General features: G+C 40.8%; 1 protein-coding gene across 10 annotated transcripts in view; it reads left to right on the plus strand.

Moving 5' to 3' along the window:
- TEAD1 (TEA domain transcription factor 1) overlaps positions 1 to 22,622 on the plus strand; it is a 224,421-nt gene that overhangs the window by 195,550 nt on the left and 6,249 nt on the right. For all 10 annotated transcript variants that reach the window (XM_032223579.1, XM_032223564.1, XM_032223596.1 and 7 more), the window contains one exon: positions 5,070 to 5,243. In XM_032223579.1, coding sequence (XP_032079470.1) covers positions 5,070 to 5,243 — 174 coding nt within the window. The remainder of the gene's footprint in view (positions 1 to 5,069; positions 5,244 to 22,622) is intronic.

Consider the following 22,622-nt stretch of genomic DNA (forward strand, 5'->3'; position numbering starts at 1 on the left):
ATTTGGGAATTGATTTGTCATAATTCTTCCACCCTAAAAATACTGGGATGCTTTGCAAGTGTAATGTGGATTTGTTTTCACAACAAAGCTATTAGCTGAAGTTTCTTTCTTTAATGGTAAAAATACGAAGCAAATGAAGTCTTTCTAGAAATATTTTACAAAATGTATCTCACCGTCTCTTATTTTAGTTATTGTTTAATTGAATCAGAAAAAAGCTAGAGTCTGTCGGATACACTGTTTAAAGTATTTCTTAGGATAATATGATAACTAATTGGTTCTGTTGTCTTGAATTAATTGTTTATTTCATTATCTATTAATAAAACTGGCAAGTATTGTCATATTCCCTCATCCTGTTTTAGAAGACCAGTTCAATTCATTATTTGGAATTTGATTGAAATCTTCTCCTTTAATCAAATTTCTAAATCTTAATAAATTTACTTTTTGCAGCAATCTTTGTAGAAATTCTGGTTGATTGGTTTTAGATTAAAAATGAATGATGAAATATTGCTGTGCATGATCCCCTGTTACAATCTGTGATGAGCTTTCTTAGGGCTCCTGGGATAGTGATGACTCTGTAGGAAACAAAATAAAACCAAAATTGTTATTTCCTTATATATATCATATGCAGAAAACTATTCTGGGTATAATCCAGGAAGGTTCTCTAAAGTAACTTTGAGGTGGTATTTATTGTTGGAATAATCATTAAAATACCACTGAGAAAAATGTTGGAATGGCCTTCTTACTTTTCACTTTAACATAGGTTTTCTTGGTGGAAACAATGGAATTGGTTAATTTAGGCCACAGTGATAATGAATCTTACATTTCTATTTTCCTCTGTAGCGTATTCTGAAACAAACACAATAGATAATCTTGTTTATAACTAAAGCTTGTAATGTTTACAGCTTTCTACTATTATTGGGTTTGGATTGTGGTAGTTCTTTAAAAACAAAACAATACCATTTCTTAATTGTATGTTACAAGTAAAACAAATGCATCCATATATAACAATGATTTGTCTTGCTTCCTTTGAATTTCTAAATGGGTTATATAGGTTTTTATCCTAGTATTATTTCACAAGAGCCACTTTTATGCATTCTTCAAATATAAGAATGTTTAGTAAGAAGCCTCCATCTCGAGGCTATATGGGTTATTTTAGACTATGCATTCATGAAAGTACATTGTCAACCTCTTTCTACTTTCTGTGCTCCCTAGTGCGACAATCTAACCTTCTTTTAAACAATGGCTACAACAGTAAAACAGCTTAGGATGTCATATTGAAAACAGCGAACACCTTGGTGGGCAAATTTCTCTTTAGAAACGGATGTTATTTTATCTGGAATATTTGAGATTGAAAGAACTATGACTGAATGACATACATTCATGATCTTTTCAAACCCAGATATTTTTGCAATGGAAACTCAGTTGTAAAGGGTTTGTAACTGGAGCTTTTCCACTAACAAACACTATTCATGCCATACAAGGCACACCATGTTATCATATTGGAAAATATTAAATTCATAGTTTATGTGTCAAAAATAAGAGCAAGTGGAGTCCTTCTGTGCCTTGACAATTTTGAACAAAAAGCAAAACTAGGTTTCAAATAGAAAGGATGGGGGGGGGGCGACAGGAAGAAGTTTGGTTGGGCTTTCTTTCCCAGTTCCTCATCATCACTTTAAAGAATCCTTTTGATGTAACTTTCGGTTATTGAACATCAATTTGGAAGGAAAATAGCAAGGAATAATTTAGCTGGTCTACTCCCTTTTTCAATTTTCCCAGCTTATATCTGCTTGTTAGCATATGCAGTTCTTCTAGACCAAGGGTGTCAAACTGGTGGCCCGCGGGCTGGATGTGTCACACGCAGGCCCCATCCACTCCAGCTACACAAATGGGAAAAACATCGTGCAATGTCACATGATGGCAACAGCGAGTTTGACACCCGTCTTCTAGGCTCTTCTCAACCATGTCAGTGATTTCTTAAGCATATGAGCAGTTGCCTTCCACGTTCTGTTTATTGTTCATTAGAAACATGTCATAAGTAAAGGAATAAGACATTCAGTAGAGTATAGCATTTACAGTAATGTAAGAAGAAAATAATCATTCATGTAATGTCAAAATAAAACATTTATGTTCTAAGAATATTGTCAGATGAGGCTATACCATCTGCTACTTTAAAACATATTGGATTTTTTTTTCTGATGCTGCTACTGCAGCATCTGGTATTTTCAGAAAGATCAGCAAACAACTGTACTAGCTTTACAACTGTCTTCAACTTAAATTGCACTGCTTTCTGTAACAAATCCTTTTAGTTTCTGAATTATGTTTTTCTAAACTGATTTTCCTGGACTTCAAAACAGAAGTAACATGGGGTGTTTGAATTCTTCTGGTCTAAAATCTGCTTTGGAGTCTGCTAACATACATGTTCCAAGCCAAACATGTCATAGTATGGCAATTATTTTGTGATGTTTTGTTTCTCTGCTCCTGCTTAATTAAACCCAAATGGGACAGTTTTATTTACTTACATTGATAAAAAAAATTATGGAAAACTTGCTATTGCGTGCCTAAGAAATCTAAAGGAAAAGCTATGCCAGAATGGCAGAATCAAAGTATGCTTGTATCTTTCTTTATCAAAAAGCATACATAAAAATGGTTAAAATACATCTATACCAGTCCGAGGTTACTTCTGAAATATCTTTGCAGTTTTACACTTAATCAGGTTTTAATGTATGTAGAGCCCTAAACATTTTGAACAGAGGACATGGATCTGAACAGGCAGCAGTACAAAATGGACACAGCAGTGTCCTTCATAGTATGTAACCTTGGAAGTTCCCTTTGTTTAGATTAGCTCTACCATCAAGGTCAAAATAAGAAGATAGGGAATTGAAATATTTTAAAGACACTATTCATATGGATTACTGATTCAGTAGTGCTTACTATTAAGTATAAGTAGATATTATTACATCCCAAATCTTGTATTACACTAAAGTATTCAAGATTATAACACCCCAAAGTTATTTTTAACATATTAATCTGCATTTGCATACAGTAGATGTGCAATGGTTGTAACACAGCTGTGGGTTTATCTTCTCTTAAATGAGCTATTTAGAAGTAGTAGAACTACTAAGAGTAGAAACTGAACCAATAAATTCTGGGATTTGATGTATGAGATTTGCTAAGTGATGGTGACCATGTGTGGAATATTCACTACCAATCTACAACTGGTAATTACTATAAATTCATACAGTCATCTTCAGCAGGTATCAGAAGATTGGTAGGACCAAAGATGCCTTCTCACTAATTTACTTGTGTGTGAGAGGGGGGAGGGCATGAGAGAATAAGAATTGTGGAGTTCAGATAACAAAAGTTTATGGAAAACCAATGTAAATTATATGCTTTAGCATGGTTGTAAATCAAACTACTTGGTAATATAGCCACCTTGTTTTTGATAGAAAAAAGGTGGGAATCTAAATGCAATAAATATATAAGATTTCACCCACAGGCTGAAAAGATTCTCAGATAATATGTGAATCAATTTCTTCCTTCATTGAAACACTGTGTGAATATTTTGTTAGCGTCTATCTTTTCCATGAGGGATTCTATATAAACCAAAACAAAAATGTCAAATGAAATTCCTAGTGATTTTTTAGAATTGATAACCAGTATGCCTGCAACTTCATAATCCTTTGTTGGTTCAACATCCAACCAGACTGAAGTTCTTTTACATTAAGTGTGCTTAATGTCGCATCTTAATCCAGAATTCTAAAGAGACAGTAGAAAGATGCCTGAGAAATAATCCAGCTAGCATCCCTATGGATATTTCAATATAAGTGTTTGAAAACAAGGAATATGAAGCCTAGGTTTGAAACGGAGTTATTTTTACTAAAAAGGTACATCATGGTACATATTATAAGCCTTTTACATATTTTTGAAGTGAGCTTCAAAGAGCTTAGTAAGCTTGTTGCTTTTGCAATTGTCCTATATTTGCGCAGACGTGGTATGGTAATTACTTGGAGTTACAGAATAGGATGATAATTACTGTAATTCTTGTGTAACTGATCGGTATGCAAGTTAAGCCTGCCCTTTCAAAAGCTTTTGCTCATAAGCATTCATTCATTCATGCATTTGTTCATTCGTGCGTTAGCTTCTCCCATTCATTTGTTTACTTTTCTGACCTATATATTTGTCCTTTAAAACAGAAATACCCTTTCTCTAGCTCTCTAACCTAGAAGATAGAAATGTTTTCTACTTGTGCTTGGCAATAGTGTGATTTTGGCTATTAGGAAAGGAAGATTTTTTTTTTCTTTTATTTTTTTGGGGGGAAATTCAAATAGTGGAAAAAAACGGAATTAGTTCATAATTGTTTAAGTTTAATTTAGACGTCATAAAATGCTACTCTTGATTCTGAAATTTAAAAAAAACTGTGATAATGCTGACTATAGATACACATTAATAAATTGGTTTTATTCGTTATTTACACTGTATACTGCATGGATCAGAAAGAAAGCTGAGACAATGTCAACAGACCCATCACATCCTGAACATAAACTGTTTCAACACTTCTCCCTGAATGCTACTAATGGAGCATTGTGTGCCAAAACAACTAGACACAAAGACAGTTTTTTCCCCTCATGCCATCACTCTCCTGAACACTTAATTACCCCAGCAATGCCTTATGTCTAAGGATATTTACCCATCTAAAGGCTATTGTCCTTCTAATCTTTTCTACTACCTTCTCCATTGGTGTCTTATGATGATATACTTTGTTGTTTATGTGTACACTGAATGCTTATGCACTGGAAACAAATTCCTTGTGTGTCCAATCACACTTGGCCAATAAAGTATTCTATTATGTTCTATTTATTAAATGAAGGTTATTTGGTAGTCAAGTTTCTTAGGAATATGAGAACATACTGTATCAAACTAAAGGTTATCTAGCTCAGATTGATTTCTGTTAGATTGCATATGTAATACTACATTGGCTATTTCCTTTTAAGAAGAAAGATCTTTTATGTACATCTAACTTTTACAAATATATTATAAATATATTCTTCCTTTGTATTTTTCCTTTGTAGTATAACAAACACCTCTTTGTGCACATTGGACATGCCAACCACTCTTATAGCGATCCATTGCTGGAGTCAGTGGACATTCGTCAGATTTATGACAAATTCCCTGAAAAGAAGGGAGGCTTGAAGGAATTGTTTGGAAAAGGACCCCAGAATGCCTTCTTCCTAGTAAAATTTTGGGTGAGTAAAATATTAAGCAAATATTGCCTGAGTTTTATGCATGTGCATCTTTAGTTTTGTGTTTTCTGAATGTCAAAATAAACTTGATTGGTATACAGTAGGTAGATGGAAGCACTTTTTTCTCTCTCAAGGAATAATTCAGTCTTACCCAGAGACATGACAATAGATTCCAAAGGACATAGAAGGCACTTCACTTGGATTGGCTACTCACAATGTGTTAAGGGCTCAAGCTGAAGTGGTTTCTAAAAGAACAGACAAATGGAAGACAAGACCACTACTATATTTTAGTCATGATTGGAAGAAATGTCCTAAGAAGCAATAGTAGGAAAGGGGCTGCTATCTTTGGGCTCTGTTTGGGAACTTTTTGGAGGAATCTCAGTGGCTAGAATGGAATATTAATCTAGAAGGATTTCTGCTATAATAAAGAGGCAGTGTTCTATAGTATTAGGGCATTAAGGTATTGAATTCAGAGGGGAGGTTCACATTTAGTATCAGCCATGATGTTCACTGCATTACTTTGGAAAAGCCACTATTTTGAAGTTCAGCCTTCATCTCAAATTATTGTGATCGGGAAGAAAAATGGAGGTAGAGATGTCACATTATTTTCCTGAAATCATTTATTACAATAATCCAATGGTTATATTATTTGTTACTATCAAGTTTTATCAAATTATCCAATGCTCTTTTAAATATATACCAAAGTTTTATCAAGATAATTTAGGATGCAAATCAGTTATAGAGTATTCTGGTTTGACATCCTATTCCAAAATTGAAAAGGCATATCTTATTTTTGCCTTTGTTTCAGAATTGTAGCATAAGCAATTTTCAGTTTCATAATCCCAACAGGTCCTGGAAACACATGGACAATTTGCAGCTATTTCTAACATATTATTTTGGCAATATATTTTTAGAAGAATATGCTCTATATACCAACAATATATATACAAATCCAGTTTAATGCAATCACATTGGATGAATGGAATAGATGGAATAGTCAACTGCTAAGATGCTTTCTCCAATTTGGAAGAATTCATCATTATAAAGGTTGTTCTCCCAGCAGAGAAGATCTATAACTTTAGAGTTTTGTTCCCTTGTACTTTTTCAAACCATTTTCCTAGCCACCTTTGAATTTTACTTCTCCTACAGCCTTGTTCCTAAGAATTTTTGTCTTTTTCCCATATGAATTGTAATTTACTAAACTGGACTATCTATGAAATGTATTTCTATGAAATGTGTGCTTCAGTGATGTAAGGTATCTACTTCAGCTTTTCATTATATTTTAGAAATGTGAAACCCTCTTTGGAAGATGAATGCTATATCAGGTGTTAATAGAGTGCAGCTACATTTCAGGAAAGAGACGCTGTAGCCAAGAGGTTAGATTTTTAAAAAAGTAATTAAGCTAAGGAAAGTATTTGACACATCACATTAGCTGCTCAAACCTTAGATTAACCTATTTTGCTAAGTACAGCCAGGCACACAGTGGCATCCCTACTATTAATGCATAATTAGGTGATCATCAGAAAATTGAAAATGGAATAAAACAGCAGAATAATACAGCTATTCAATTACTCAAGTAGGGATGGCTAGGAGGGAACAATCCACAAGATCTGACAGTTGGCATGACGTATGAGTGGATGCAGAAGTTTGAGTGTGGTATTTAAAGGAAATTCAACCAGGTGCCCTTTATACATGGTAATATGATTTCCAGAATGTTCATGTACACTTCTAAAAGTCACCGAATTCCTTTTTCTCTTTTTATTTTTTTTAACAACGCAAATAGTGTAACTATAATTGGCCAGACTGGAGTCAGAAATGTAAGGGTGCAAATTGTTGTAGGACCCCATTCCTCATACTCATTTCTGGGGAAACAAAAACAATGTAGCCCCACTTTGACCAACAGAGTAAATTGTGGCTTAGACTTAAAAGACTTAGACTTGGCTTGAGAACACTAGTTCAGAAGAGATACAGTCTATTAACCAGTGTAGGTACAATAATATAGAAATAACATGATAATATAACATATGATGGCCATTTTGGCTGTTTTAGATGACAGTGATATTTTTTTAAAGCTTTCTAAGGAGCTATGCTGACTGAAAATGTTGTAAGATGAAGGCCAACATTAAGGTTGGAGAAGATGGTCCTGTTGTATCCAATACATATGGATCTAGGCACATATAATTGTCTTTCTCTGATGAACTGTTATTTTTCATTTAAAGCCATCATATGGTTTGCTGCCTCCAGCTCTGGACAGCTGCTAATCCCTATTTTAATCTATGATATGGGGAAAAATAGTAAAAAGAAAAACCCTTGAACACAATTTTTAAAAAAAATCAAGGTAGGGAAACATGTAGAGCATCGCTGCTGGAACTCTTTCTCATGCCAGCAGTGGCCATATGCAGTCTTTATATTTTCTTGTGTGTGATGAAGCAATATGTGTTTCTGTTTTCTATTCATGTTGTATCTTTTTCTGTATGTGCGCACTAGGAAGGGTAGGCGAAATACCTCTATCCTGCATCACACGACTAGGAATAAGGCTTAGAATGAAGTTAGTGACAGTGTCCCAAGCCACTGCCCAACTGTCTTGGCATTGGAGGCTATTTTCCAGAATGGTTTTATCATTATCACTATCTGTAGGATGCAGATTTTACAGTAACATATTTTTCAGAGGAGTCACTATTTAATGCTACAATAAATGTCTGGAACAGAATAACAGAATTGGAAGGGACCTTGGAGGTCTTGTAGTCCAAACCCCTGCTTAGGCAGGAAACCCTATACCATTTCAGACAAATGGTTATCCGATCTCTTCTTTAAAACATCCAGTTTTTTTATGAAGCACATTCTCAAATTGGGTATTGTGGAGAACTACAAAGTCCCAGTCCAGGAAAATTATGTGGTATGCATTTACTTAGCCATTTTTAAACTTTGTAGAAGAGTTCTTCTCTCAGTACTGCGACCATTACAAACATATTTGATGGGAATATAAGAAAATTGGGTTTTTAAATAGCTTTTTTCCTGGCTAACCAAGGTAACAATCTTTCCATTGCAGTAGAATAGAATATATGTAGCTCAGAATTGAACTGTGGAATTGGTGCTCCCTGAGCTTGATTGTTTGCCTGCAGACATTTCATTACCCAACTAGGCAACGTTATCAATGCTAAGACGTGTGGGGTTTACTCCCTGTTTTTATATAGCTTGCCCTGCAGATTTTGGTGGAAATGTTGCTTTCTCCTTGGTAATTCCTTGATTAGGCTATTGTTTACTGCTTAATTGTTTGTCTGGTGTTAATCCCCACTTATCTGGATGTAGGCTGCTCAGGAGGATGTGTCTGAGTCTTTTACTTTCCTTCTTCGCTCCCCCCCCCCCCCCCCCCATAAATGGTTAGTATTATATCTTCAGGAATGAGACAGAGGCTTGTGTCCGGTAACTCTGTAACCAATTTATTTTAACACAACTTGTAACAGTAACAGGTAACAACCAGGCAGGGTGCTGGTTTAACAATGTAGCAACAGAAGGATGATCTGTGTAGAGAGAGAGGCAGAGAAGCAGCTCCAGCTGGACTGGAGTGTTCGTCTGCTCTGGTGCTGAACAACTGACAGTTTGAACGAGTCTGCCTTTTATAGTTCCTCAGACTTGCCCGGCAACTGACAGGCGCGTCTGATTGGCTAAGACGCGCCTGGCTGCTGCCGAGCTGTCATTCGTAACAGCGAGGACTAACTTTTACTATACAACACTTCTTCCCCCCCAGCTGTGCGCATGCGTGATGTTTGCGCACGCGTAGTCCTGTAAGTATACAGGAGAACGGCGGACACGCCCCGAACGCCGCAATTGCATTGCAGGCGGATCATCGCATTGATGTCCCTGTCTGAGCTCCTCCCCTCGGGGAGTGAAGCTCCAGGTGACGTCTGATGGCAGAGGAACCCTGAATGGATGACTCCCACTGAATGGTAAGCTGGGCGAAGGGGGCGCGGCCGAGGATGTTGACGGCTTATGACTAGGCCGGTAGGCGGCCTCTGGAAGGGGAAGGCTAGGTCTATGTTGGCCTAAACGTAATGGGTTGGGGTTTTCAACTCCGGATTGAGAAGCACTGCTGGGCTGTGATACTGAGCTAGGCTGGCCTGGATTGGAGAAGGCTGGAGAGTTGTGGTTATTTAACTGCGGTTGCGGGTTCAGGTCTGGCTGAGAAACGGTTAAGCCAGGACCTTGCGTGTCGGCTTGAGAATCATTTTCTGATGACCGTCGTTGTCTCAATTGATCCAGGTGTCTTCTCCAGGTTGATCCATCTGAAACTCGAATCCTGTAGGAAACGGGCCCTGTTATTTCGGTTATAATTGCAGGCACCCATCTCGTCTCTCCTCCATAGTTTCTAGCCCAAACCAGGTCCCCAGGCTTAAAAGTGCGGGAGGGGGTTGGAGGCCCCAGGTTGCCAGACTGAATTCCTGAATAGACGGGATGCAATCTATCCAGGGTGGTCCGCAGGCGCCTGCCCATCAACATCTCTGCGGGGCTTTTCTGTGTCAGGGGGCAAGGTGTGGAGTGCTGTGCCAATAAGTAAGCATCCACCCTTGCCTGCCAGTCTCCACGGTTTAGACGGCCCAAAGCCTCCTTGGCAGATCTAACCGCCCTTTCCGCTCGGCCATTGCTGGCCGGGTGGTAAGGGGCAACCAGCGCGTGGCGGACCCCTTGCTTGGCCAGGTATGTTTGGAATGTTGTAGACGTGAATTGCGGGCCGTTGTCGGACACTACTGTGTCCGGCAACCCGTGGGTTGCGAACAATCGTCGCAAGGCTCGCACAGTACTGTCAGATGTGGTGGAGTGCATGAGCAATACTTCCACCCATTGAGAGTACGCGTCCACAACTATAAGGAAAGTCTGGCCGTGAAAGGGGCCAGCGAAATCTATATGTATTCTAGACCAGGGACCCCGAGGCATCTCCCATTCCCGGGAGGGAGAGGAAGGAGGAGATGGTCGGGACTGCTGGCAGGTTTCGCATTTGGCGACCCAGGCTTCGATCTCTGCATCTAACCCTGGCCACCAAACGAAACTGCGAGCAAAGGCCTTCATTCTGCTTACTCCGGGGTGACTTTCATGGAGACGTTGCAGAATCTGTTGTCGGAGGACCGTTGGGATGACCACATGGTCGCCCCACAGTAGGCAGCCTGAATGTATAGAAAGCTCCCACTGTCTGTTCTTGAAGTGCTTGAACTGAGGTGGTAACTCACCCGCAGGCCAGCCTCTCAGGACCCAGTTCAATAGCTGTGACAGTGTGGGGTCAGACCGAAAGTAGGCGGCCACATCGGTAGAAGTCAATGGCAATTCTAACTGAGCAATTGCCAGAACAGAACGGCAAGGAACCGCTTGATCTTCCGTGTCCGGAAGAGGGCAGCGACTAAGGGCATCTGCATGCCCTATTTGCTTGCCCGGACGGTAGCACAGGGCGTAAGAATACGCCGCTAAGAACTCCGTCCAGCGGGTCATCCTTGGGGACAGGATAGGAGGGGTCGGTCTATCACCAGCCAGTAGCCCAAGGAGTGGCTTATGGTCTGTGAATAGGGTGAAGTGCTGCCCGTATAGGTAGTCGTGAAACTTTTTGATTCCAGACACTGCAGCCAGAGCCTCCTTGTCAATCTGGCTGTAGTTCCTCTCAGCCAAGGACAGTGTTCTGGAATAAAAAGCTATGGGGGCTTCTGAGCCGTTGGGCAGGACGTGACTCAGAACAGCCCCCAAACCGATGGGGGAGGCATCACATGCTAGAGTCAGGGGCATCTTGTCGCTATATTGCACTAAGACTGCCTCTGACGTCAGCAGGGATTTGACAGCCGCAAATGCATGCGCTTCGTGGCTGCCCCATTGCCAAGGCGCGGATCGGTCGAGCAACCGATGTAGCGGCTCGGCTAGTGATGCCTTGTGAGGGATGAAAGGCGCATAGAAATTTAGAAGCCCCAGGAACGATTGGAGCTGTGCCTTTGTAGTAGGAGTGGGAGCGTTCCTGATAGCTGCCAATTTAGAAGGGGTAGGATGAATTCCCTGGGCATCAATTGTGAAGCCCAGGAAATCCACTTGGGGCACAGCAAAGAAACATTTGCTGCGTTTAAATTTAAGACCCGCGCCCCTGAAACGGTCGAGGACTTTCCTCAGTACTTTGATGAGGTCTGAGCGGCTGTCAGCAGCGATCAGGACGTCATCAAAGTAAGGTACCACTCCAGGGAGCCCATGGAGCAGACGTTCCATGAGGCTCTGGAAAATCCCCGGGGCAACGGAAACGCCGAATTGAAGGCGGCGACAACGGAAAGCCCCCCGGTGGGTGACGATGGTTTGGGCAGCCGCCGCATCGTCATCCACAGGGAGTTGCTGGTAGGCCTGCGCCATATCCAGTTTAGCGAAAATACGGCCCTGCCCCAAGGAATGGAGCAGGTGCTGTACAACAGGGACTGGATAGGGGTTTGCCTGAAGGCCAAGGTTGATGGTCGACTTATAGTCGGCACAGATCCTAATGGAGCCGTCGGCCTTCACCGCAATCACAATGGGGGTCTCCCAAGGTGAGTGGTCGACGGGCTCCAGTATGCCCTGCGCCACGAGCTTATCGAGCTCAGCTTCAACCTTTGGCCTTAATGCAAAGGGCACCCTGCGGGCCTTCAGTCTGATTGGTGCAACCTGGGGGTCCAAGCTAAGGGATATGGGGCTGCCTTTGTAATGGCCTAGCTGGCTATCAAAGATATCAGCATAGTCTGACAAGACTGCTGCTATGTCTGGGGGCGTGTCCGCAGTAGAATGAATCCCCTGAAGGGAGATACCCAAGGGAGAAAACCATTCTAACCCCAGAATTGCTGGTAAAGGTTTCTGAACAATTAAAGCAGGTAAAACAGCGCAAAACTTGCCATAAGAAACCCTCAAGGCATATGAACCTAGGATAGAGATATGGGAGCCTTGATAGTCTGTTAAAATTGCGTTAAGGGGTGACAAGTGACAACGTTTCACGTGGGGGCACAACATAGAAAAAGTGTCCCAAGAAAGAAGGGATTTTGATGAGCCGGAGTCCACTTCCATCTGACACGGCTTCCCTTCAATCAGTATTTTAATATTGATTTTGTCCGTACCCTGTGAGGATGAGTTGATGGAGGTGTCATGCAGGGACGAAGAAGCTTGATTGATGTTAAAGCATTCGTCTTGACGCTGAGCAGGTTTCCGCTGCTGCGAGCTCTTCAGCGGGGGTGGAGGAGGACCATATGGAGGAGGTGGCTCGATTGCTGCAGAAGGAGTAGGAAGTGAAGCCTTGCAGACATGGGCTAAATGTCCTTTCTTTCCGCAGTGGCGGCAAACCGCTGCCTTGAAGGGGCAATTAGCCCGGGCGTGCGCTCCGCCACAGCCAATGCAAGCAGAGGAGTTTGAAGGGAAACGGCTGATGGCTTGACTCTGTCGAGGCTGCTGACGGCAGGGTTGTGCTCCAAGTCTATCTACCTGAAGTTGTTGTAGATAGTCAGGCAGGGGGGCTAGCTCATCAATTAGATTTGTAATGTACGTTGGCTGCTGGAGCGGAGGAGGAGTTGGAACGGTTGAGGCTTGAGTGGCAGGTAACCCTCCAGCAACCGTCATCTGCGCGAGGTAGCGTTCTATTTCGTTGGAGGATGAATCTGCCAACTCCGCAGCGCGAGCCTCGTCTATGGCATAAGCTAATGTGACCTTAGGCTTGCCCAAAAGTCTACGCCTGAGAAAAATATCCTTTAGGCCACAGACGAATTGCTCTGCGAGATTTGCCTCAAGATCTGGGAACTCACACTGCGCTGCAGCAACTCTCAAGGCTTGCAAAAATTGATTTACCGTTTCTGCAGGCTTTTGGACTCGCCTGCGGTAAGCGAAGCCTCTGGCTATTTGAGATGGAGTAGGTGCGTAGTATGCCTGCAATCCGTCTGTTAGTTCTTGCCAGGTGAGGTCGTACACCGCTCTAGGGGCGGCAAAGGACCTTGCGGTGGCAAACATTTCTGGGCCACAAGCCGTAAGGAAGAACCCACATTTCCTCGCTTGAGACTGACCTTGACGGTTGTTAGCGATTAAAAAGCATTCAAACCGTTCAAGAAATGCCTCCCAGGTTTCACCTCCAACCCCAAAAGGGGCAAACATTGGCATTCCGGCCATAGCAGTTGGTTGGAGAAGTGGCAGTTGGTTCCTTTTTCTTCTGGTTACAGGTCCCCAGTCCTCGTCGCCAGTATTATATCTTCAGGAATGAGACAGAGGCTCGTGTCCGGTAACTCTGTAACCAATTTATTTTAACACAACTTGTAACAGTAACAGGTAACAACCAGGCAGGGTGCTGGTTTAACAATGTAGCAACAGAAGGATGATCTGTGTAGAGAGAGAGGCAGAGAAGCAGCTCCAACTGGACTGGAGTGTTCGTCTGCTCTGGTGCTGAACAACTGACAGTTTGAACGAGTCTGCCTTTTATAGTTCCTCAGACTCGCCCGGCAACTGACAGGCGCGTCTGATTGGCTAAGACGCGCCTGGCTGCTGCCGAGCTGTCATTCGTAACAGCGAGGACTAACTTTTACTATACAACAGTTAGTAAATCTTGTTTTATCTCTGTGTTGATGACTGATTTGTCTGAATGTCTGTCTGAATTCCTGAATTCCAGGAATTCTCTAGTATTTTTGGATTTAGCTTGGTCTAGAATGCTTACAGGTTCCCAGTTGAAATTATGGTCGACCATTGTTGTGAGTCTAAGAAGTTTTCATCATGTCATCTGACTGCTAATTAATGTTCGTTGATGCAGTCTACTAGTTTTCTGCCTGTCCGTCCTAGATAGTGGCTGCGACAGTCCTTATACTGTATGTTGTAGATGATTCATGTTTTGGGCTACTGGATCTTTTCCTTTGCTTAAGATATTTTGGAGGGCTTTTTTTGGTTTGTGTGGTATGATAATGCCATGCGGTTGTTAATAGCCTGTTGGTTGTTTCTGAGATATTTTGATGTATGTTTGTGTCATCCTTTTCATAGCTTCTTTTGGTTGAGCTGATGTAAGGTGAGTGATCTGTGGGTATCTATTTTGTTCAAAGATATTGTATAGGCAGTCTGTTTCCTTTTCCTGGTGTTCTGGGTTGCTGCATTGTACTTATCTAAATAAAGACTTTACACAAATCCCCTTGCAGGAGGTTGGATTCTTACTTTGGTGATGGAGCAATTGGTTAGTGGTTTATTTTTATTTTTTTATAGTCTTGCATTTCTAATTTGCCATCATTTCTCTTACTGATAAGGATATCCCAAAAGGGTAGGTGGTTGCTGTATGCTTCTTTCTTTATATCTTTTGTTACTTGAAACAAAGTTATAAAATGGTTTGAAATTTAAAAAAAAATGTTTGGGAACTTGGCATTCAGATAAATCAGCCATCAATAGATATATAAACGTGAAGAATACTTACACATTATTCAAAAGAGAAAAATAAGCAAAGCTAAGAAGGAACCCAAAAGACCAGAACATATCCTCTCTAGCAGGCCACATCCGGATAAACAGAGATTAACATCAGGCAAACATTCAAGCGGAAAGCAATATCCTAGTGAAGAGAACCACCAAGGAGAAAACCACACCCTACCAAAAGTAGCAGAGCAAGCTAGTATATAAATGGGGTAAAATCATGCTCACATTGAAGATATTACTTAGTTAGGTAATGAAACATTTGCAAGCAAAGAACCAAGCTCAGAGACCACCAAAGATTCCAATACTTTAGTATTGAGAGACAAATGTTTTTAATCCAGCAAATACTGTCTACTATTGAAATGTGTTATTCAAACTGGTTTATCAGTTGTAAGGGTATTTGTTTTAATTTAATTGAGTGCCAGTTATATTTTTATCAATTATTTTTAATAGTGTGTTTAATTTTATTCTGTTTCATTGTAATTCTGTTTTGTCTTTATTATTGTTAGATCTGAGACAAAATAATAATTGGCAGTATCTGCCATTGAGCACCACCTAGTAAGAACATTAGTAGTGGAAATGAGAGATTGGGATATTTTTAAAGAAAATAATATATGCTTTGAACTGAGCGAAGCAGAACAAGACATAAACCTTGATCAGTTTTATATATTCACTAGCAACTGACATAGATAGCTGTCCCATTCATGTTTACAAAGGAATAAACACCACTCAACACAATAGATCTCATTCCTGAGTAAATATACTCAGAATTATGCTATTACAGTGTTAAATTGCTGTGGCATTGCTTCAGAATAATGCAAACGTACGTGGCAGAGAATGCCTGTGAAACAGAGGGCTTCATGAAGAACTATTGATTAATATCAATAAGTATTTTAATGAATACCTACTTTTCAAGAATCTGCATTGCAAAGAAGTATTCTAGAAAACAACACATGCTGTAATTAGCAGTTTTCTTTGCTTTTTTTCTTTTAAAGATGCTTTGAAGTCCAAAGCATTTTTGAAATTCAAATGTAGAACAGAGATAAAGGAATCTGCACAATAAAGGGGTATTAAATCATGTCCAAAAATCTCTCCCATTTTATAGATGTAAATATATGCCATAATTAGTGGCAAAGTAACATGAGTTGGATGGTTAACTTTATTCCTTTTTCTTATCATGTAAAATAGATGTGACCTGAGAAAAATATAATGCTGTTTCTTTGTGGCCCATTGTTAACAGTAATGAATTCAGTATAGTTTGTGTTCAGAAAGAGCTCCGCCACATGGTCTCCTCCCACGTCCCTCATGTGTGTCTGCTGCCCTCTTTGGAGGCATGTCAATTCTTTGTCTCCATTCACAAAAAAGCCATTGTAATGTTTCCCCTCCTAAGATGTCATTTTTATTGCATAACCGAGTAAGGCTTAGAGAGATGAGGTTAGAAGGATGCGGCCTGGTCATTTTGACCCAGTTTTGCAACCTCTTTGGGGGTGAAAGGAAAGCTGTGCTGCTTGCCCTTTCCAGTCACCCGAGAGAAGATCGTTCCTGCCCAGGGACCTTCAGGACCTGAATACAAAATTCTTGATACAAGTGTGTTCATTCTGGTGAATGAATTAGAGAGCAGTTGGAAAGTACAGTGGCTTGGCTTGGGCAGCAAAAAGCTGAGCCGTGTGGCAGCAAACAGAGCCACAGTTCCAGATGCTGCACTTGAAAAAAAAGAGAGAGAGAGAAAAGAAAAGAAATTGGAACGAATCTCTGCCCTTTGATCACTGTTCACTGGAAGGAGAGGAAGCATAATGCGCTCCTATGAATGACAACTCATTGCAGCTCATGCTAATGGTAGGAAGCCTCAATGCCATTTAGCAAATGACCCTCCGTGTTCAATTTTAACTACTGCATATTTTGACTGTTAATTATGCTGCTCCCTCAGGAAATGCAGCCTAGGATTTTTCCCCCCAACTCACCCACCTGTTCACGGCAAAAGAATTTCAGTCCCTTTTTGCACATGCTGTTTGGGGGGTGGGGGGAGAAACTAAGCAAATTGTTAAAGTATGCTGTTGTAAAAACACATGCAGGCAAATGCCATTTCCCCCAGATTTTAGTCTTTTTTTTTTTTCACTTACAGCAGTCTTGTTTTCAGCCAGCTCTCTTTCAATGCCTGCTGTGGGCCTTCAGCGGGAGCTGTTTGCATGCATCATGTCAAGCAGCTGATAGGCTTGGTATGTAAAATTTCCAGCACTCAGTACTGACAAGCTGCATTATACTGATGGATGAATACATTATATGTATCAACAGGCACAGAGAACAAGTGTCTGGGAAATGGCCAGTACTATTTTGCAGGATGTTGCTGAAGTATTTGCAGTAAAAGGAAATCTAACACTGAAACACCCGTGTTGGGATTTTAGACTATAATTTGCTACTACTCTTGCCTTTAAGATATGGTGAAAGCAGGAAACAATCCAATTCTCTGCTTCCAGTTGGCTTTAATCATACAGTTCAAATCTTGGATTAGATTTAGATGTTAGATGTTTCTTCTTCCACGTTCCCCTTTTTAATTTGAACAACGTGCTTTTGCAAATGTACTCGCCAACATAGAAGAAATAGAAAGAAAAATACCATCCAAAACGTAAGATTTCATTTCAGGAAGTACGCTGATGAAAAGTTCTTTCGTATAAGCTTTAGTATTAGTACTCATACAAACTCGGCATTAAATGCACTAAACCAAAAGGTTCAGCTGATTGAGTGGACAGAATTTCTAGTGGTCCCAAGGAAATTCTCCTGAGTCATATAGAGCTTCAGTACCTTCACTTGGGCCTAGAAATCACACAATGCAGCTCCCACAGCAGTCGTATTACAGGGCAACAATGAGACTGCCCAGTAGACACATGGAGCACTGCACTATGCACCAATTGAAACCCCAATCCTAATAATGGAAGGTGTAACTCCAACTCTCCTCTTACAACAATTAACTGGAACCTTTGAAGATGAGCAAATCCACCATAAAATGATGTCTGCAACTCCCCTGGCTTTTAACGTTTCAAAGGATACTATGGTCAACACTATTCCAGCAAGCGTAGCTGTTTCAAAAAATACTGTGATCAACAGTATTCTAGCAAGACAAGAGTAATCATTTCCTATCATCTGTACTTTACCACCAATGATCCATGAGGGGGACCATTGCAATTTTAGCCTTATGCTTAGGTCTGAACCCTGACTGTCTTAGATCTGGAAAGTATTTTCTTCCTTTCCCTTGTTTTTTTCCAAAGGCAAAGCATACCGTATTTTTCAGAGTATAAGACACACCTTTTCCCCCCCCAAAAAAGAGGATGAAAATCTGGTTGCTTCTTGTACACTGAATTAAATCATTTTTGGCCTCCCGAAACCATCCCTGGCATCCCTTCTTTTCCCACAAAGGAGGCCTACAAAGTGCTCCTGGGGGCTGGGGAGGGCAAAAATGAGTGAAAAACGGGCCCATTTTTTGCAAAAACAAGACGTGCAGAGGGTTTGGGAGACCTATAGTGCTCCTGGGGGTTGAGGAGGGTGAAAACAAGTGAAAATGGGCCTGTTTTTCATAAAAATGGGGGTGTTTTAGCAATAGTTAGACTTATATACCGCTTCATAGGATTTTCAGCCCTCTCTAAGCAGTTTACAGAGTCAGCATATTGCCCCCAAAAACAATCTGGGTCCTCATTTTACCCACCTCGGAAGGATGGAAGGCTGAGTCAACCCTGAGCCAGTGAGATTTGAACAGTCGAACTGCAGAACTGCAGTCAGCTGAAGTAGCCTGCAGTGTTGCATTAAACCACTGCGCCACCTTGGCTCTTCCCAGGAGCACTCTGCAGGCCTTCTAAACTCTCTGCATGCTTTTTATTTTGCTAAAAATGGGCTTGTTGTCTAATACAGTATATGTAAATTCAAGAGAGGCCTCTTGAAGAATGGGCCTCTTGTTAATATTTCTAGAACCCCATACTTAATTTGGTTTTATAATCTTTGCCTCAGTGGTAAAGGCGTGTAAGGCCTTTGCAGCTTGCCAGTCCAACAGAGGAGAGAGGGGAACTGAGTTACTTAAGCAGCAGACCATGCGCGCACATAGCCCTTGCACAAATGGCAGTGGTCACACATTTGCAGTTTGACTTGCACAAGAGGCAGCCTAGCACGTCAGCCCAACACTCACGCAAGTTTAGTTGCATGTGTGTCTCTGCGTGCACACTCTGGCCAACCACTCATGTGGCCCGATTTCAAATAGGCCACGGCCCAGTAGTACGCTGCGGCCCAGGGGTTGGGGGCCCTTGTTCTAAGATACTCATGTTGGAATGTTAAAAACAGGAGAAGATGATGATAATTTACCTCAAGAGAGTTGCTACTTAAGACAATGGCTAAGACCAATAACATTGTGATGATAAAAGCAGATCTGCCATGTGACCAAAATGACTACTCCTGATAGAAAGATGATTCATACACTACAGAATAATTACACTTAATGCAATGTTTTTTAAAAATCTGTATGATGACTGCCTGACAAATAACTGTCCTTATAACTGTTCAGATATAACAATTAGTCAATTGTGAATGCAGATTGATGGCAAATTGATTTTACTATCTTTTAAGAAGATAGCACATTATTTGAGACTCTACAATATTAAAATTATATTAATGGTAAAACTAAAATAAATAAAATGATGGTGGGGGGTCATGTGGAAGTATATTATATTACAGGTTTTTCACACTTATTTCAATTTATTGCCTGTAAAAATGTTATTAATAAAAATTGGGTTCATCTGTAAAGCTGCTTCATGTGCTTTATAAGACACATGTTGTTGCAGTGTAAACTAAGGATACTTATTCAGATCTGAGTGTTTGATCTTTGAATAACCAGTCCCATGAAGATTTGCAAAAAGATGTATTGCTAAGGAAATCTCAGTAATGATATTTCTCTTCCAGTTAGATGCAAATTTTTTCTCTTTGGAGTTAACTAACTAGTGACAGGAATACATGCAAAGCTGCCCCAAATCTTCAAACTCCAACCTGTGGGCCCTGTATTCGTGTTTATTAAATAATGTGGGAGATTAATATGAATGGAGGCAGCACCATGACATAGCAGTTAAGACACTGGGCTTGTCAGCTGGAAAGTCGAAAACCCAGGTTCAAGATTCGAGCGCCAAATGATTGGGTGATCTCCTGTTGTCACCCCAATTCCTACCAACCTAGCAGTTTGAAAGCATGCAAATACAACTAGATAAATTGGTACCACTTTGGGAGGGTAACAGCCCTCCATGACCTCATGTTGGCCACATGATCACAGATATATCTTTGGACAGTGCTGGTTCTATTCTCTAGAAATGAAGATGAGCACTACTGCCTAAAATCAACTATGCTTAACGGAGTAAAATCCTCAGGGACCCCTTCTTTCATAAATATAAATACAAATTTCATACAAATAGATTCAGGCTGATCTTATACATTTTTCTTTGCTTTACTTGTCCCTTTTAATATGCTGTATTTTTCGGAGTATAAGACGTACCTTTTTTCCTCAAAAAAGAGGCTGAAAATCTGGGTGCATCTTATACATCGAATACAGCATTTTTTGCCCCCGAAGCCCCGCCCCCTTCACCAAAATGGCCGTGCCTAGCCTTATGGAGGTTTTCAGAGAACTCCTTGGGGCTGGGAAGGGCAGAAATGAGCAAAGAACAGGCCATTTTTGCCCCCCCCCAGCCCCCAGCAGCACTCTATAAGCTTCCATAAGCTATGCATGCAATATTTTTTGATGAAAAATGGGCCCGTTTTTATGAAAAACAGGCCATTTTTTGCTCATTTTTGCCGCCCCCCCCCCCGGAGCACTCTGCAGCCTCCCCAAGGCTATTCATGCCTTTTTTTAAAGAAGGGGCCCATTTTTGTGGGAAAAGGGCCATTTTTTGCTCGCTTTTGGCCCCCCATCCCCCAGGAGCACTCTGCAAGTCCCCCCAAGGCTATTCATGCCTTTTTTTAAAAAAATGGGCCCATTTTCTCGAAAAATGGGCCACTTTTTGCTCGTTTGTGGGGGCATCCCCCTAGGAGCACTCTGCAAGCTCCCCCAAGGCTATTCATGCCTTTTTTTTAAAGCCAGTTTTTGTGAAAAACAGGCCGTTTTTGGGAGGTTTGCAGAATGCAAAAACTTTTTTTTTTCCTTTTGGAAAGCTCTTTAACTGATTGATGAGAATTACGTTGATCAAGTGCTGTGCCAGCAGAAACAAAGTCTTAGGTGCTGCAGATTGTCAGCAATTTCCTTCTCCAACTCATGGATAAATACACCTGGAAACATCTACCTACCTACCTACTCTCTCTCTCTCTCTCTCTCCTACCTATCTACTGTATTTCTCTCTCTTCCCCCTTCTATCTATCTACGTACCTACTTACTCTCTCTCCCCCTACCTATCTACTATATTTATCTCTCTCTCTTTCTCTCTTTCTATCCCTCTACCTACCTACCTAACTACTCTCTCTCTCTCTCTCTCTCTCTCCCTACCCACCTACTGTATTTCTCTCTCTTTTTCTACCTCTCTATCACTCTATCTACCTACCTACTTTTTTTTTAACTTGCCTCTTCAAAACCTTGGTGCGTCTTATACTCCGGAAAATAAGGTAGTTGGAAAAAGGATGTAACCATTGCAATACAAATAGCTCTTTCTCACTCATGCTGATTTTATAATAGAGAGGTGTTCCTGGGAGTGCTTCAACACAAAGCAGTTCATCGTCTTTATTCTTCATAATTGACATTCTTAAGAAGTCAAGCTAAAAGGTGGCCAGAGGGCCATGCTTTATTTTAATGTGTTCCTATTGCTTCCTTTCCCATGAAAGGAGGATATACACCACTTGCCAGATAAAAGAGGAAGTCAGTAGAAATGGGATAGCAGTGGGGTGAGGAATGGTGGAGATTAGAAATAACTTATTTGAGGGACAAGGAAAGTCCTCAGTTAACAACACTAAATGGAAACTCCATCACTAAGCAATGCAGTTGTAAAGTTTGATGCCACACAATCACACCGACTTACAACAGCAGTTCCTGCAGGTCTGGTTACAGCCATTAAGCAAATCCTCTGTGGTTGTTAAGTGTGAAGTCATGTGGACATCATTTGTGACCTCCTGCTGGCTTCCCCATTAATTCGGCTTGTTGGAAGCTGGCAATGAAGTCACAAATGTTGATCATGTGACTGCAGGATGCTGCAACCATCAAAAGTGCAAATTGATTATCAAGTGCCCAAATCACAATCACATCACTGCAGTGATGCTGCAACAGCCACAACTTTAAAGATCAGTTCAGTGTCCTAGCATCAGTCACTCAACAAATGGTCATTAACCAAGGACAACCTCTTTTTGGGCTGGGAGGAGGAATATTGCAGAATATAACTGGGAGTTTCTCATGTTAACAAAATTTAGTAGAAAGTTAGAAAGGAAAATATCTGAGTGCTGAGCTTAGAAGAGAATTATGACTTTTTGGGGTGAATAGATCACTTTTGTTTGAGAAATGTGAAGTGGAAAAGAGGGAATTGAGTTGAGGGATAATCCTGAATTATAATAAATAACCAAGATTAATTTTTAATTGCATGCAGTCAGTTTCTTTGTTTTTTAGCCCTTGGAGTTTACTGTTCTCTGGGATTAGTTGCATCCATCACAAATGCTGCCAATCATCCATTTTATGATCAAATTTTGGTTACTTTCTCCAAACAACACGGTCTGCAAAATGTTTGGATAGTTCTGTTTTATCATAAAGCCATTCCATCTTTGCTGTGCTTTACAAATGTGGTGTTGGGTGGGAGGATTTGAATAGGAGATGTTTCCTGCAAATTTTCTAATACTTTCTCCAAGTATATGTTAGCTAGTGTGTCTTTATTCTTGCTTTGCGTAATTATTTATACTCTGCAACCAGGGATGTGCAGTCAGGGGAGGCATGAGAGGCAGAGCCTCACCACTGTCATCATGAAAAGAAAAAAAATGTAAAAGGAAAAA

This window comes from Thamnophis elegans, chromosome 1, assembly GCF_009769535.1.
Source record: "Thamnophis elegans isolate rThaEle1 chromosome 1, rThaEle1.pri, whole genome shotgun sequence".
NCBI classification, from domain to species: Eukaryota; Metazoa; Chordata; class Lepidosauria; order Squamata; family Colubridae; genus Thamnophis; species Thamnophis elegans.